This window comes from Chelonoidis abingdonii, chromosome 4 (assembly GCF_003597395.2).
Source record: "Chelonoidis abingdonii isolate Lonesome George chromosome 4, CheloAbing_2.0, whole genome shotgun sequence".
NCBI classification, from domain to species: Eukaryota; Metazoa; Chordata; order Testudines; family Testudinidae; genus Chelonoidis; species Chelonoidis abingdonii.
Genome location: NC_133772.1, coordinates 94,606,814 through 94,622,431, shown reverse-complemented (window position 1 = coordinate 94,622,431; position 15,618 = coordinate 94,606,814). Strand labels below are relative to the sequence as shown.

Here is a 15,618-nt window from a genome sequence, read left to right as displayed (position 1 = left end):
CAATTAGGTGTGCGCGCACTGCATGCACAATTGTTGGAAGATTTTTACTCTAGCAACACTTGGTGGGTCAGCTGAGGCGCCCCTTGGAGTGGCGCCCTTACAGCACCGGATATATACCCCAGTTGACCCAGCGCCCCCTCAGTTCCTTCTTACTGCCCATGACGGTCACTGGAACTGTGGAGAGCGGCTTAGCTGATCTCCACTTCCCTAGCTTTTAGCTCATTTATAGTTGTAGACAATTTTTTATAGAGTAGTTGTTGTTAGTTTCTAGTTGTAATTAATAGTTGTTATTGTTGTTAGTGTAAATAGTAATTAGGGGTAAGGGGCTTCTTTCCTTCCCTCCCTCCCAGTACCCGGGTTCATGCCTATGTCTCCAGTTTTCAAACCATGCTCGGCCTGCCTTAAGCTGATGCCTAGAGGAGACCCCCATGACTCCAGCTTGAAGTGCCTGGGGGAATCCCATCAATAGATAAGTGCCGCATTTGTAAGGAATTCAAGCCTCGAACTAAACAGGAGCAGGACTTTCGCTTGAAGCAGCTCCTTATGGAAGTGGCACTTAGCCCAATGTCGTCAGCTCTGTGTCAAGACCCGGCGCCGAACCTGTCAGTCCGAAGCTTGCCTCTGGCACCGGAAGCAGCAGCGTCATGTCCCAGCACCGGCAAAGACTCCCAGCACCAGACGTCTCTGGCACCTCTACTAGTGCGGCACCTCTCACTCTCTCCAGGACCCAAGAAGCAGCACAAACAACCTGCTGCTCCTTTGCAGTTGCTGGCACTGCTTGTGCCTCCCTCAGAGCCATGTCCCATGCTGGACCGCCCCACGAAGGCTCCATCTACGGTACCATTGATTCCAGTGCCACAAGCGCCGTTGAGTCCAGTGCATGTAAGTTCCCTGGTGTGTACCACAGTCGAGCTCGGTCTGCCTTCCACCCCGGAGACTTTCTCTATGGCACGCGATTGTGCTCACCGAGTCGAGACCGTCATAACCTTCGGTAGTACTGGTACGGGCTGTTCCCTCAAAAGGAAAGCCCTCCATGATGTGCCCTCTGTCGCAGAGCGAGATGGGACAGCACCAATCCTAGTCCCAATCTCGGTCACGGTCCCGATCCAAATGCTGGTCTTGTCCATGGCAACACTCGCAGTCCCAGCACCAATCACCATCTTGATGCCGGTCACACTTGCGGCACTGCTCCGCCTCACAAAGATCATCTTCCCAGTACAGTCGGTACCGGTCCAGCTCCCGGCACCAATCCTGGCGCCGGTCTACTCAGATTCGATCCTGGCGCCATTCCGCCCATAGATCTTCGTCGAGATCCAGATCTGCCTCCCAGCACCGATATGACCACCAGTCCCAATCCAGGTTGCAGGTTGCGCTCGAGACCGTGGCGCTGATCTCCATCTCTGTGGTGCAGGGCAACAACGCAAGACAGGGTGACTCAGCATGCACGATCGGCTCCACCTTGGCCGTTCCATCCCAACTCGTGGTCATCCCAGGCAGAAAGTGGCTACCATGTCTAGGACCAGGATGCGGATGGTGCTAGCTGATGGCATGACGAGAGGCAGGATCCTGGTCAGGGACCTCCGCAATGGTCATTTTGGACCCCTTGGACATACCATCAGGCCCAAGGTGTCCCCTCGGGGGCTTCTCGTTCTGCCCACTCAGAACCCCGGGTACCGAAGGCCACTGTGAGTTGCCCTCCTCCGGGGGGTTTGGAGGTGATGGCCCTGCCCTCAGTTCAGGCCCATGCCCCTAGCATGCTGGACCTAGGGCAACCAGACCCTCCCCAGCAAGACTTGCCCCAGGATCCATTAGTCCCTGGAGTATCCTCCTCCTCTTCATCCAACAAGGCAGTGGCAGGTACATCCTCCTCTGGCCCCCCACCTATAGACCTCCGTGCACACCAAGAGTTGCTTCGCAGGGTGCCACAAAACATTACGCTCCAGGTGGAGGAGGTAGTGGAGGTCGAGGATCCAGTAGTGGACATTCTATCTGCAGATACCCTGACACATATAGCCTTGCCATTTATTTGGACCGTCTAGGTTAATGCCAGTACGATCTGGCAATCTCCAGCCTTTATTCTTCCCACTGTCAAGGGGGTGGAGAGGAAGTATTTGTTCCCCTCCAAAGACTACGAATAATTGTATATTCAACCCCAACTGTGTTCCCTTGTTGTACAGTCCGTTAATGAGAGGCAAAGACATGGCCAACAAGCTCCCACTCCTAAATCCAAGGACGCTAGATGCCTGGATTTATTTGGGCGCAAGATATATTCTACTAGTGGCTTACAACTCAGGGTGGCTAACCAGCAGGCCCTCTTACGTCGTTACAATTATAATACCTGGAACTCAATGGGAAAGTTCAAAGAGCTTATTCCTCGGGAGTCCAGGGAGGAGTTCGGGGTCCTGCTGGAGGAAGGCAAGAAAGTAGCCAGGACATCTTTGCAGGCCTCAATAGATGCGGCAGACTTGGCGGCTAGGACTCTAGCCTCGAGTGTAGCTATGCGCCACATCTCGTGGCTTCAGATCTGCGGTCTCCCACCAGAACTCGAGCAGACTATCCAGGACCTGCCCTTTGATGACCATGGTCTGTTTTGTGAGAAGACTGACTCCAGAGTCTGAAGGATATCGGGGCCATCATTCATTCATTGGGCATGCATATCCCGGTGATGCAATATAGGCCTTTCCGACCCCAACCACAGCTCACCTACCCTAATCCCCGGCCAAGACAGGACTTCTCTAGAAGACGTGGCCGGGGTGGTAGGAAGAGACAGTCTGGTCCTCAGATGGGGCAGAACCAGGCCCCCCCCCCCAACTTTTGGCAGGGTCCAAGCAAAACTTTCGAAGGTGCGCCCGAGGGTGGAGCACCAGTATCTTTCCAGGATCCTTCCCCACCTTTCACCAGCCGCCTGTCCTATTTCCTCCCTGTGTGGTCCCGCATAACATCAGACCGATGGGTCCTACATAGGGTGGAAAGTGGCTACTGCCTTCAATTTGTTTTGTCCCCCCCCTGCTCCCCGTCCCTCTTCAGGGACCCCTCTCATGAGCAACTCCTTCTTCAGGAGGTGCAAACGCTCCTAACTATTGGAGCAATAGAGGCGGTTCCAAGGGAACTGAGGGGCAGGGGGTTTTACTCCCATTACTTTCTAATCCCCAAGGCAAAGGGTGGGGGGCTACGGACCGTCCTGGACCTGCACGGACTCAACAAATTCATGGTAAGGTTGAAGTTCTGCATGGTTTCCCTGGGGACCATTATCCCTTCCCTGGATCCTGGAGTCTGGTACACCGCCCTCAACGTGAAGGACGCATACTTTAACATAGCGATGTACCCGCCACACACACAGGCGTTTCCTTCGCTTTGTGGTCAACCAATAGCATTTTCAATTTACCATCCTTCCCTTTGGCCTATCCACGGAACCAAGGGTCTTTACAAAGTGTATGGCTGTTGTATCTGCCTCACTCTGTTGACTTCGGATCCAAGTGTTTCCGTACCTCAATGACTGGCTCATTCAGGGTGGCTCCAAGGACCAGGTGCAATCTCATGTCCAGTTCACTATGAGCTTGTTCCAACAGCTGGGACTGCTGCTCAATGTCAAAACGTCCACTTTGGAGCTGACCCAAAGAATAGACTTCATTGGAGCAGTCCTGGATTCAAAACTCACCCGTGTGTGCCTACCACATGCCCGCTTCCAGTCCATGGCGAGCATTATCCATGGCCTCCAAAGCTTCCTGACCTCGACAGCATGCATGTGCCTCGGTCTCCTGGGACACATGGCGTCTTGCACCTTCGTGACCAGACATGCCAGACTGCACCTCCATCCACTTCAGGCCTGGCTCTCAACCGTATACCACCTAGACCGGGACAATATGGACCCAGCGGTCATAGTACCAACGGAAGTCTTAACATCCCTGGTCTGGTGGCTGAACCCCAGCTCGGTATATGAAGGGATGCCATTCCATGCCCCGCAGCCCTCCCTGGTCCTGACCATGGACACATCATCTTTGGGTTGGGGTGCTCACCTCACGGACCTTCACATACACGGCCTTTGGTCCACACAAGAGATTGCCCTGCACATCAACGTACGGGAACTGAGAGCAGTGTGCCTGGAGTGCCAGGTGTTCCGCAAGCACCTTCAGGGCCATTGTGTTGCAGTTTTCACAGACAACACAACAGCCATGGTTTATATCAACAAAGAAGGGGGAGTGCGATCGTGCCCCCTCTGTCAGGAAGCCATTCGCCTGTGGGAATTTTGCATAGCCCACTTGATTGACCTGGTGGCATTGTTTCTCCCAGGAGTCCAAAACACCTTGGCAGATCGCCTCAGCAGATCCTTTCTGGCTCACGAGTGGTCAGTTCGCCCGGATGTTATCCATTCCTTTTTCCGCAAGTGGGGGTTTCCCCAGATAGACCTTTTCGCTTCTTGTGAGAATCAGAAGTGCCAGGTGTTCTGCTCTCTCCAGGGGCGCTCCCTGGATTCCCTGTCATACACTTTCCTGATACTGTGAAAAGACCACCTATCCTATGCCTTTCCTCCATTCCCGTTAGTCCACAAGGTCCTTCTCAAGTTGTGGAGAGACAGGGCCGCTTAATCTTGATCCCCCCAGCATGTCCCAGGCAGCACTGATATACCACTCTCCTTGATCTGTCAGTGACTACACCAATTCCACTTCCGTTGCGGCCGGAGCTGATCACTCAGGAACACGTTCATCTCTGTCCTCCAGACTTGCAATCCCTCCATCCCACAGAATGGATGCTGCATGGCTAACTCAATCTGAGCTACGTTGCTCCCGCTCAGTGCAGCAGGTACTTTTGGGTAGCAGAAAGCCCTCTACTATGTCCACATATTTGGCCAAATGGAAGCATTTCTCCTGATGGTGTGCTCTGAGCAATGCTGCCCCTCTGGAGGCACCAGTGCCTACCATCTTTAGACTCTTGTCCTTGAAATAGCAGGGCCTAGCAGTTTCATCCATCAGAGTACACCTAGCAGCGATTTCGGACTTCCACACAGGCGAAAATGGGCGCTCGTTCTTCTCCAAGCCCATGGTCAGCAGGTTTCTCCAGGGATTGGAACATCTGTACCAGCAAATTCAGTATCCAGCCCCTCAACCTGGTCCTATCCAGACTCATGGGTGCCCCTTTCGAGCCGATGGCCTCTTGCTCGCTCCTGTCCCTTTCCTGGAAAACAGCTTTCTTCGTTGCTATCACCTCAGCGAGACATGTGTTGGAGCTTAGAGCCCTAACGTCGGACCTACTGTATATGGTGTTTCATAAGGACAAGGTACAGCTGCGACCACACCCTGCCTTCCTTCCTAAGGTGGTGTTTGCCTTCCATGTCAACCAAGACATCTTCCTTCTGCTCTTCTATCCGAAGCCGCACGCTTCTCAACGAGAACAATAGCTGCACTCCCTAGACGTTCACAGGGCCCTTGCCTTTTACATTGAACAAACTAAACCTTTTAAGAGGACAACCCAGCTGTTTGTAGCTGTGGCAGAGTGGATGAAGGGCCTCCCGGTCTCCACCCAGTGCATCTTGTCCTGGATCACATCTTGCATCTGTGCGTGCTATGACTTGGCTGGCATGCCAACTACGCACCTTACTGCCCACTCCACTTGGGCTCAAACTTCCTCCTCTGCCTTCCTGGCTCATGTACCCATACATGAGATATGTAGGGCAGCAACCTGGTCATCGGTGCATACCTTTGCTTCCCACTATGTGATTGTGCAACAGTCAAGGGGTGACGCGGCATTTGGCTCAGCAGTTCTCCATTCTACGACGTCTCACTTTCACCCCACCACCTAGGTAAGGCTTGGGAGTCACCTAATGGGAATCGATATGAGCAAGCACTCAAAGAAGAAAAGACAGTTACTCACCTTTGTAACTGTAGTTCTTCCAGATTTGTTGCTCATATCCATTCCAAACCCGCCCTCCTTCCCCTCTGTCAGAGTAGCCGGCAAAAAGGAACCGAGGGGGCGCTGGGTCGACTGGGGTATATATCCGGCGCCATAAGGATGTCACTCCAGGGGACACCTCAGCCAACCCACCGAGTGTTGCTAGGGTAAAAATCTTCTGATGATCGTGCACGCGGCACACGCACACCTAATTGGAATGGATGTGAGCAACACATCTCAAAGAACAACAGTTTTAAAGGTGAGTAACCGACTTATCTTATTGAGCCAGGTCTCCTTAACTGTATGGCATGCTAGTTATACTAATCCAAGATCCTCTTAAGAGAGTTGTCCATAGCAATTTTCCAGCAGCTACAAGAACTGGAGAATCTCCATTGTAGAACTGTTCATAACAAAATTCGATGCTAAGTGTTTCCTTTTTTGGCAATGGTTGTCTGGACCCAGCAATGCTAGTGCAGGATGCATTTGTCATTTAATTGAACTTCTCATTGTTACATGTTTCCTCCCCTCCAACTCCTATGGAGAGTCCTAAAGAAAACTGCTCATCATGGGATTCCTTTAATCCTTATTGTCCTGGCCAAGGCTATCTTAGCATATGGAACTGATGATACTCTCGGAAGGGATAAGGATCTTTCTGCCCATATGCCGTGACCTTCATCAGGAGTATTGCCCTCAAGTCCAGGTGCCCTAATTTCCTGTACAGTGAGACTTAGAACTGATTCCACTTCAGCTGTGGCACCTCCTAGGTCAGAGAAAGGAAGTGGTAGTGGACAAGTTTTGCAAAGGTTCTTTCTACATTCTCACTAGGCACTGTAGGCCAAATGTGCAGGTGTCTACAGACCCATCCTTTGACTTCAGAGAGCTGAGAGCAGGGCTTAGATGAGTAACTGACCTTTAGAAAGGAGTAGTTGAAAGGTTAGGCAATCCCCTCCCACTTCTAGTTCAGTTCCAAGTCTTATTCTCATGCCCTATGGTGTGTTTCATATGGTGCTACTAAACAGAAATCATTGTCTGCACTGTCTCATGTCAAATCACAGAAAGATAAATTATATTCCCATCTACAGGCTAATCCTGTGATGGTTTTCCAAGACCAGACATCAACAAAATCTTTCCTCCTTAGGAAGGTAGATCAGGCTAAAAGGTTTGTCAGATTGGAAAGAGTCAAACTGAAGATTCAAGAGGAGGAAACCCAACAGAGAGAGAAATTCTGGATAGTAATTGATCATCATGCCAGTAAGTGAGTGAGAAGGAGGAACCTAGAGTCTGAACTGGCTCTGACAAGCCACAGATAATTTGCCCCGTCAAACAGACACCACTGATGTTGGTTACTTACTATCTCATTTTACAAAGAAAACTCATTTCCAAGTTTAATGTTGTGCCTGAAACATGTCAGATTTTCTTCTCTATAAAATACATTAAGAGATTGAAATACATTATGCATTCACAGAACCGGTACAGCAATGATAGTGCCAACGCAAGCTTGCCCACACTGTCTTACCAAATTACCTCAATGCTGTGCTGGAGGGAACATCTTGGCTTCACTGAAACAGCCAACAAGGCCAGTCAGATTATGCCTACACTTTCAGTGATGTGTGGAGTACATACACTCCACACCTCCTAGCCCGGGTTTAAATAGCACTATGGACAGTGAAGCACTGCTTAGATGAGTAAAGACACACCAGAACTTTAGGGTATATACCCTGCACAGCTCTCTACAAGCCCAAGAAGTGCCTCACAAATCTACACTGCTACCTTTAGCAGTGTAGTGTCCTGCTGCCTCCCTGCTGCCAGAGCCTTTCCTCACCACAGTGGCAAACTGTGGCTATGGGGGCAGGCTCTGGCAGGGGGAGGCAGCGGTGAAAGGCTTCAGCAGCTCCCCATCACCAGAACCTTTCACTACTGCTTCCTGCCAGAACCTTTCACTGCTGCATATAGCTACACACCACAGTGTGGACACAACCTGCTTTGCACTGCAGAATGTAACTACATGAGCCGCACAACACACTGCTAACAGTGCAGACAGGACCTTAGTGTTAACTGTAATGGTGACTTGTGTGAGATGGAGACTTATCAAGTAGAATTTGGTATAAAACCTTGTACATAGTCAGTGAACAGCTTTCAGACTATTAATTTCAGACACTATCATACTAAGCCAATTTCAGATGAGTTATCTAGAGCTGTGTGAGCCATTGCCAGTTCTCTAAACCATCCAGTCTATCCATTTCCCTGTCATATGTTGTTTAAGAACCAACCCATTTTCTTTAAGTAGGACTGTCATCTTTCTTTGACTAAAAACCCACTGAAATTCTTTAAAGTGATGATTATTATACAAGTGTAACATTATTTCTTAAAAGACATCTACCACAACAGATCTCTCACTCTTGGGTCCATACTGCCAGACAGGAACTCCCATTATTCTAAAGTTCTGAGCCATTACTACTCCAACAGGGGAGCTATGCAGACATGCCCTCTGTAGAAATATTCCTAGAGATCTTAACCACAGTTCATTTTTGACTTGTATTGATGAAGAAACTCACTACACTATCAGCAGTACTGCACCATCAGCTTAGATGGATGGGTGCTGAGCAATATTTTTTCAGGCAAATCTCTTATTCTCTTAACATAAGTATTCTTTATGGTGCTTCTTCTGACTCAGTGGCTGTTCCAGAAAACACAAAATCATGATTTCATCTGTCTCCTCCAGGTTTTTTGTTCTGTGAGAGCAAAGCCGCCTCAGGGCTCCTTGCCTCCCTATTATCAAACTTTTCTCTCTCTCCAGTTCATGTACACATTTTATTTTTGCCAGTAGTTCATCCTAGAGATTTGAAGTGTCTGAGAGGAAGCAACGTAAAAAAGTCCCAAGTGTAGTTATCTCGCCTTCTGACAAATGTGACCAAAACGCTGTCTACTTCTGAGCAGAGCATGACAAATTTGCCAATTATATCTACATACACGTCACAGGGTCTAAGGGCGAGCATTTGAGTTCTTTGACCCACTACACTATTGCCTCTGGAAACCAATGTTGAGAGCATGACCTCACCTCCTCCCAACTGCAGAGCGAGGAACCCCCTGACTTCCAACATTTCTTTGATTCCTGAAAGCAAGCAGTTAAGGCATTCAGTGCCTCAGTTTCAGCATAATTAGCACTAAAAAGTTAGGCATTGTCAGCTGGGCTCAAAGAACATATTGTACAGTCTGTACTCCTCCTGCTACATCATCACTCCAGTTGAATCAAAGATGAACACCACTTTCAGCTGACTAAAATCTGGCCTTGATGTGAAGTGGATCTCAAGCATTGGTCACCTCAATGTACTTGAAGATATGATTCTCTCAGTATACCCAACACCTCTTGTATGTTTTAATGAACTTTTTACATATCATATGAAATAAAATAAGTAAATAGGTGCTCTGATAAATGCAGCTCAATTCAAGGTATCCCTAGACAAGACACAGGTCATATAGAACCAGCTCACTGCATCTGAAGCAACCTGTACTTTAAGGTCTTACAGTTTTCAAAACAAGCAACGACACTTGAACCCACAACCAGGTAACGGACAACACAGGTGCACCAAGACACAAAACTCTCAGCTTCTACACTGTCATGGACCATACTACCAGATATAGGGATTCCAGGCTGGGAGGCAGAGAAAAATCTCTGATTCTATGTGATCATATGGAACAAGACTCTGATCATGACGGGCTGTTGGCCACTGCCATCCCTAAAAAGGTCAAGAACCGTAAATGGTTTGGTCAGTTAGGTGCTAGTAACAATCCATACTTCTGCCTCTCCTGACACTAGAGATAATGAAGGAAAGACATTGTTTTGAAAGGTATCTCTCTCTGCTACAGATCAAGATTCACATATTTCTCACTGGCTATTGCAGTATCTTATTGTTTAAAAAAAATTATTTCATGAAGACCTTGGGGAGTTCAATAACGTCTAAAGAGTGGGGAATCTGTTGTAGAGGCAATTCTAGAACTATTCATCCCTCACCCACCTTCTGGTGACTGAAGATTCTGTAACCTTTCTAACTCCATATTTGTGTACCCTTGTATATACAGTACTTTCAATTTCACTTATTACTTGAAAGGAACTATCTTTTGGGGACACTAGGGACATGGCTGTTCTGAAGGGCAAGCCACCTGCTGGAGTGAGGTTTCATAACATTAGAGCTGTCAGTGTTCTAGCTGGCCTTTGTGCTGGGATTTTGGACCCAACAGTGGTATGTGCTATGATTAAGGCCCTACTTGAATTGTGGGATGATTGTCAAAAAATTGCAGCTGAGTGGTGGACAAACCATGTAAAATTGCAGAAAAATAACAACGGACCTTGTTATTTGCAGTAATGAGGTCCACTATTACTTTCCTGTGATTTTCCTCTGTCGGCCACCTTGGGCTGAGAGCGGGGGCTTCTGCTGTCAGCAGCCAGGTGCTGAGACCAGGGCCTGGGGTTGCCAATGGGAACACGAAGCTGAGAGCAGGGGCTCCCACTGTCAGCTGCCCAGGGCTGAGAGTGGAGGGTTGGAACTGACAGTCGGAACATGGGGCTGAGAGCGGGGTCTCTACCCCCCGGCCCCATCAGCCACCCAGGGCTGAGAGCAGGGGCCTGAGGCAGACAGTGCCCATCTTGGGCTGACAATGCAGACTCCCACTATCAGCCCTTGGGTGGCTGGGGCGCGCACTGTCAAAACTGTGGTGGAAGCCTAATATTGCAGAATCCTCAATTTCTGCAATATCACAAGTTAACTAGGGCCTTAGTTATGATGAGAATACAATTTCAGCTAATCATTACCTCATCTAAGGTTACAGCTACACTTAGAGCTGAGGGTGTGATTCCCGGCTCTAGCAGACATACTTCTCATCAAGCCAGCACACTAAAAACAATAGTGTAGCAATGGGCATGGCACGAGATAGCCGCCCCAAATACAAACCTGTCTGGACCGCATGGGTTTGTGCTCGGGACGGCTAGGCAGTACTGCCCCTCGTCACTGCCTGTTGCTACATGACTATTTAGTGTGCTAGGTCAATGAGAGCTAGCATCAGGGCCAGCTCTATCATTTTTGCTGGCCCAAGTGCATTAAAAAAAAAAAGCTGCCCAGACTGCTGAAGCAAAAAAAAAAAAACCCAATCCCGCCCGGACTGTGCTGCCCCAAGAATGGGCAGAATGCCGCCCCCTAGCATGCGCCGCCCCAGACACATGCTTCTGCCACTGGTGCCTGGAGCCGGCCCTGGCTAGCATGAGTATGTCTGCTTGGGCAGAGAATCACATACCCCCAACTTTAAGTGTAAACATAACCTAAATCATCATCCTTATAGTTATAGAGTCAATGCACTGTGACTTCTGGTGCTACATGTCTATTTCTGTGTTTTCAGCCTTGGATAGAAATGAAATCAATGCTATTCCAGAAGTTAATATGCTGAAAAGAGTCATCTGCATTGAGAAACCTCTTTATCTTCTCCAAGAATGCAAAGCCAGGTTGTGCTGAAGTATCTTGGGTTGCAGGTGGGGACTAGGAAGGATTTTTCAAACGGATTTGTTTAGTGTTGAAGGATGTTATGATGGCAGTCTTCACAATATTGGGTAATGGTGAGCATTAAATGAAAGGAACCAGCAGTCTGTCCTTTATATTTCACTAATAAGTATTTACATGGATGGTATAAAGAGAAAAAGCTAGAAGAGACATTGGTGTTACAGTGAATTACAATTTGGGAGGGCCAGTTACTGTCTTTGCACAAATCCCACTGACATGTTCTGCTCATAGCTTGAGAGCTCTGCGTGCTTCGGGCAAATTGTAACCAAACACTACCATGAGCATGAATTTTATTTTTTTTTTGCCTCTATCCATGGGTTAAATAACCTGAGAACGTTTTATCTATGCAGATCCTTTCCTAACAATTACTGGGACAAGTTTGTAAAACGGAAGGTAGGTTCTTTAGATTATTATGGCTAATGTAAAACAATATACTGTGTATTTAATTCAAATATCTTTATTTTTGTGGTATAAGCATACAAACATTTGAGAATTGCATTTTGTTTCATGGAACTCATAGTTATGGTAATCTTACTGGGAATAGTCAGTTGTGATGTGGGTGGGGGCAGAGGAAGAAGAGAGAGTGCTTTGGCTTAATTCCTAGACTCATATATTCTAAATAACTTTGTGCTGTCAATCAGCCATGCAGTTCTAATTTACAGCCATTGTCATCATTAGGATACAAAGCCCCCTCATCCCCCTAAAAAAAGAAAAACATGCCAGCTCAAATTACTTTAAATTATACCAAAGCTTTCAGATTAATAGCCTTTTATGCTTCTATTTTTCATTTTTTTAAAATGCTTTTTCTCTCTTTCTCTGAGTTCTCACTGTTCTTGCAGTGCCAATCCTGGAAAACTGAGGTTTTAAAATTTTTGACCAATGGGGGTAAAGTGAAGAGGATGTGACACCAGTGTCTTGTCCTGACCAGAAGCTCATCTTTTCTCCTTTTAGGTTATTAACAAATATGGTGACTTGTATGGAGCAGAGCGAATAGCTGAACTCTTGGGGTTAGACAAAAATGCTCTTGACTTCAGTCCAGTGGAAGAGACTGAACCAGAGGAGGCATCTCTTGTTTCATGGTATGATATTTGGAGATTTTTAAAAAAAAAAAGCAGCTGACCTTAGCTGATTTCAAACAAATCAGCATTGGAAGGGACTTGTAATCTGTTGCTACCACTGTGTTATTAAAGATAAGAACAGATTTGATACATTGAGTATGTGTATTTACAATACTTTGCTCAGTACTAAAAATTCATATGGTAAAGGCTTCTTCGTAGTAATGAAGTAAAATAAACTAGCTTTTTAAAAAACCTACATATACCACTTAAAATAATGGCCCAGCACAGCCTTCCCACTCCACATGTGGCTATTAAGAGTCCATAGATCCCTGTGTCAGTCAGAAGGAAGAGAGCACTAATCACAGAGCAGACCTGGTCAGAGATTTTCCAGTAATGCAGGTTTCATCAGGAAATGCAAGTTCCTCAAATATGAAATAGTTCATGTTTCACTGCCAACAAACCACAGGCAACTTCCTATCAAAAACCTGCCTGGTTTCCTGCTGGCTGGCCTGGTGGAATGTTGGGGACTCCTGCTTCCAGGGTTCACTGCTCCAGGGCAGTTCTGCCATGAAAACTGATCTGCGGATGGGCACTTCAGGGCGGCCTGGCTCCCTACCACAGAGCCGAGAGCCTGATAGCTCTGGGAATCCTGGCTCTATCTGGGGCTTGGCTCCTGGCTTCCATGCTTCCTGCCACAGAGCTGAGTACCTGGAAACCTGGGGGCTTTCAGGGTGTCTAGGCTCCCTGCTATAGAACTGGAAGACCTGGCTCTCAAGCTCTGAGGCTCCCAACTCACGTATGGCTTCTGATCTGTCTGCTGGGGCTCACAGGGAGCCTAGAAGCCCTGGGAGAGACAGGAACCAGAAGCCCTCGAGTTTGGTCTCCCAGGATCAATTCTCTTTTGAAATTTCCAAAATGACATGTTTTGATTATTTAGAACTAAATTTATTCAGATTTCCCATATGCAGAAAACTTTCAAAATTCTGCTTTCCATGGTGAAATGAAACAAACGTTTTCCAGAATTTTGGAATTTCCAGCTGAACAGAAAGTCCACCAGCTCTGTGTCAGAGTGCTTCCGTTGCTGCCTCAGCAAGGCCAAGTGGGGAAGTGCTAGGCAAAAGGATAGGCGTGCCAGTGGTCCTTTCCTATCCATCTTGACAACCAAAAAAGGGGGGCACAGAAAGAAGAAAGTGCAGAGAACTGCAAAACAATTGTCATGCCATCCTTCCCTGGCATTGTGAAATTGCTATGAAAGTGTCACATGTTGGGATGTAGAATTGAAGTAGTCTATGCCTTTTCTATAACATAGAAGTGTCTAAAATTCTTCAGAGTTGAGTACCTCTGTGTTTATAATAATGTAGGTGATGAATAGCAAAGAACGGTGGAAAAATCCTGGGTTCTCATTGCAGCTCCTGCATTGACTAGATTGCACTTCAAAATGACCTTGATAAATTAGAGAATTGGTCTGAAAGAAAAAAGATGAGATTCAATAAAGACAAGTGCAAAGTACTTCACTTAGGAAGGAAAAATCAAATGTACAGCTACAAAATGGAGCATAACTGGCTAGATCAGGGGAGGGCAAACTATGTCCCATGGGCTGGATCTGGCCCATCAGGGCTTTCAGTTCGGCCCATGGGATTGCCAGCCCCATGGCGCAATGGGACTAAGCCTGGCACCACGTCCCAGTGACCCGTTGGGGAAGCGGGGCAGAGGGCTCCCTGCACTGCCCCCTGCAGTTCCCATTGGTTGGGAATGACGAACCATGGCCAATTGGAGCTTTAGGGTTGGTACCCACAGGCGAGGGCAGCTGCGTGGTGGACCCATCTGCCCCATCCCACCCCCAGGAGCCACTGCCAGACATGTAGACATGCTGGCCAGTTCTGGGAGTGGCGTGAGCCCAGGACAGGCAGGAAGCCTGCCTTAGCCCCGCTGCGTGCCACTAACACCCCGGAGCCGCTCAAAGTAAGCTGTGCCGTGCCAGAGCCTGTTTCCTGAACCGCTCCTGCACCCCATCCCCTGAGTCCCTTCCCACACTCTGCACTCCAACCCCCTGCTCTGAGCCTCCTCCTGCACCCCAATCCCTTGCCCTGCACCCCACACTCCCTCCCACATCCCAACCCCCTGCCCCAGCCCTACATTCATGGCCCTGCATACAATTTCCTCACCCAGATGTGGCCCTCGGGCCAAAACGTTTGCCCACCCCGGGCTAGATAGTGGTACAGTTGAAAAGGATCTGGAGGTTACAGTGGATCATAAATTGAACATGGCTCCACAGTGTGATGCAGTTGTGAAAAAGATGATTAATATTCTGGAATGTATTAACAAGAGTGCCATATTTATTATTGTTGCTGCAGACAATTCCAAACCCTCAACATTTAAGCATATTGACATGCACTTTAATCTCAGTGGGTATGTCTTCACTCCACATTTTACTGGGGCTTACTCTAATCCAGGTTTTATCATAGAATATTAGGGTTGGAAGGGACCTCAGGAGGTCATCTAGTCCAACCCCCTGCTCAAAGCAGGACCAATCCCCAGACAGATTTTTACCTCAGTTTCTTAAATGGCCCCCCCCAAGGATTGAATTCGCAACCCTGGGTTTAGCAGGCCAATGCTCAAACCACTGAGCTATCCCTCCCTGCGTAACTGCTACTACCATTTATACAGGAAAAACGTCTGACCTGGGTTTGGAGGCGCTTTAAGCTTGCACTAGCTGACCTGGCTCAGGGGGGTGTGGGTTTGAACTTGGGCTCCACTTTAACTCAGGCAAGAATCCACTCAATTTGCAGTGAGAATGCAAGCTAAATCACTCAAGTGTTCATAGTCCTCCAGTGCCCTTCCCACAATTCCCCCCAAAGAACAGGCAAGTTATCTCACAAATGCCACAGTTGACTGGGAAAGAATCTGAGAGTGTCTCAGCACAAAGAACCATGGGATATGCCCCAAGACACAGCTGGGTGAGTGCAGAAAGAGCAAGGACACAGTAATGTGGGTATGTCTTTGAAGTGGGGACGTGGGACACTTACACTTGGAGTAGGCTTACCCAGGTGCCCAGACCTGAGTGCTACTAGCCAGTTTAACTCTGCTGCAGTGTAGATATAGCCTATAGGTTCAAAGTAGAACTG

At 48.0% G+C, this 15,618-nt stretch overlaps 1 protein-coding gene across 1 annotated transcript in view; it reads left to right on the top strand.

The window, feature by feature from the left end:
* Positions 1 to 15,618, top strand: part of RYR3 (ryanodine receptor 3) — a 663,207-nt gene that overhangs the window by 623,525 nt on the left and 24,064 nt on the right. The window contains 2 exon segments of the mRNA XM_075065483.1: positions 11,786 to 11,828; positions 12,387 to 12,514. Coding sequence (XP_074921584.1) covers positions 11,786 to 11,828; positions 12,387 to 12,514 — 171 coding nt within the window.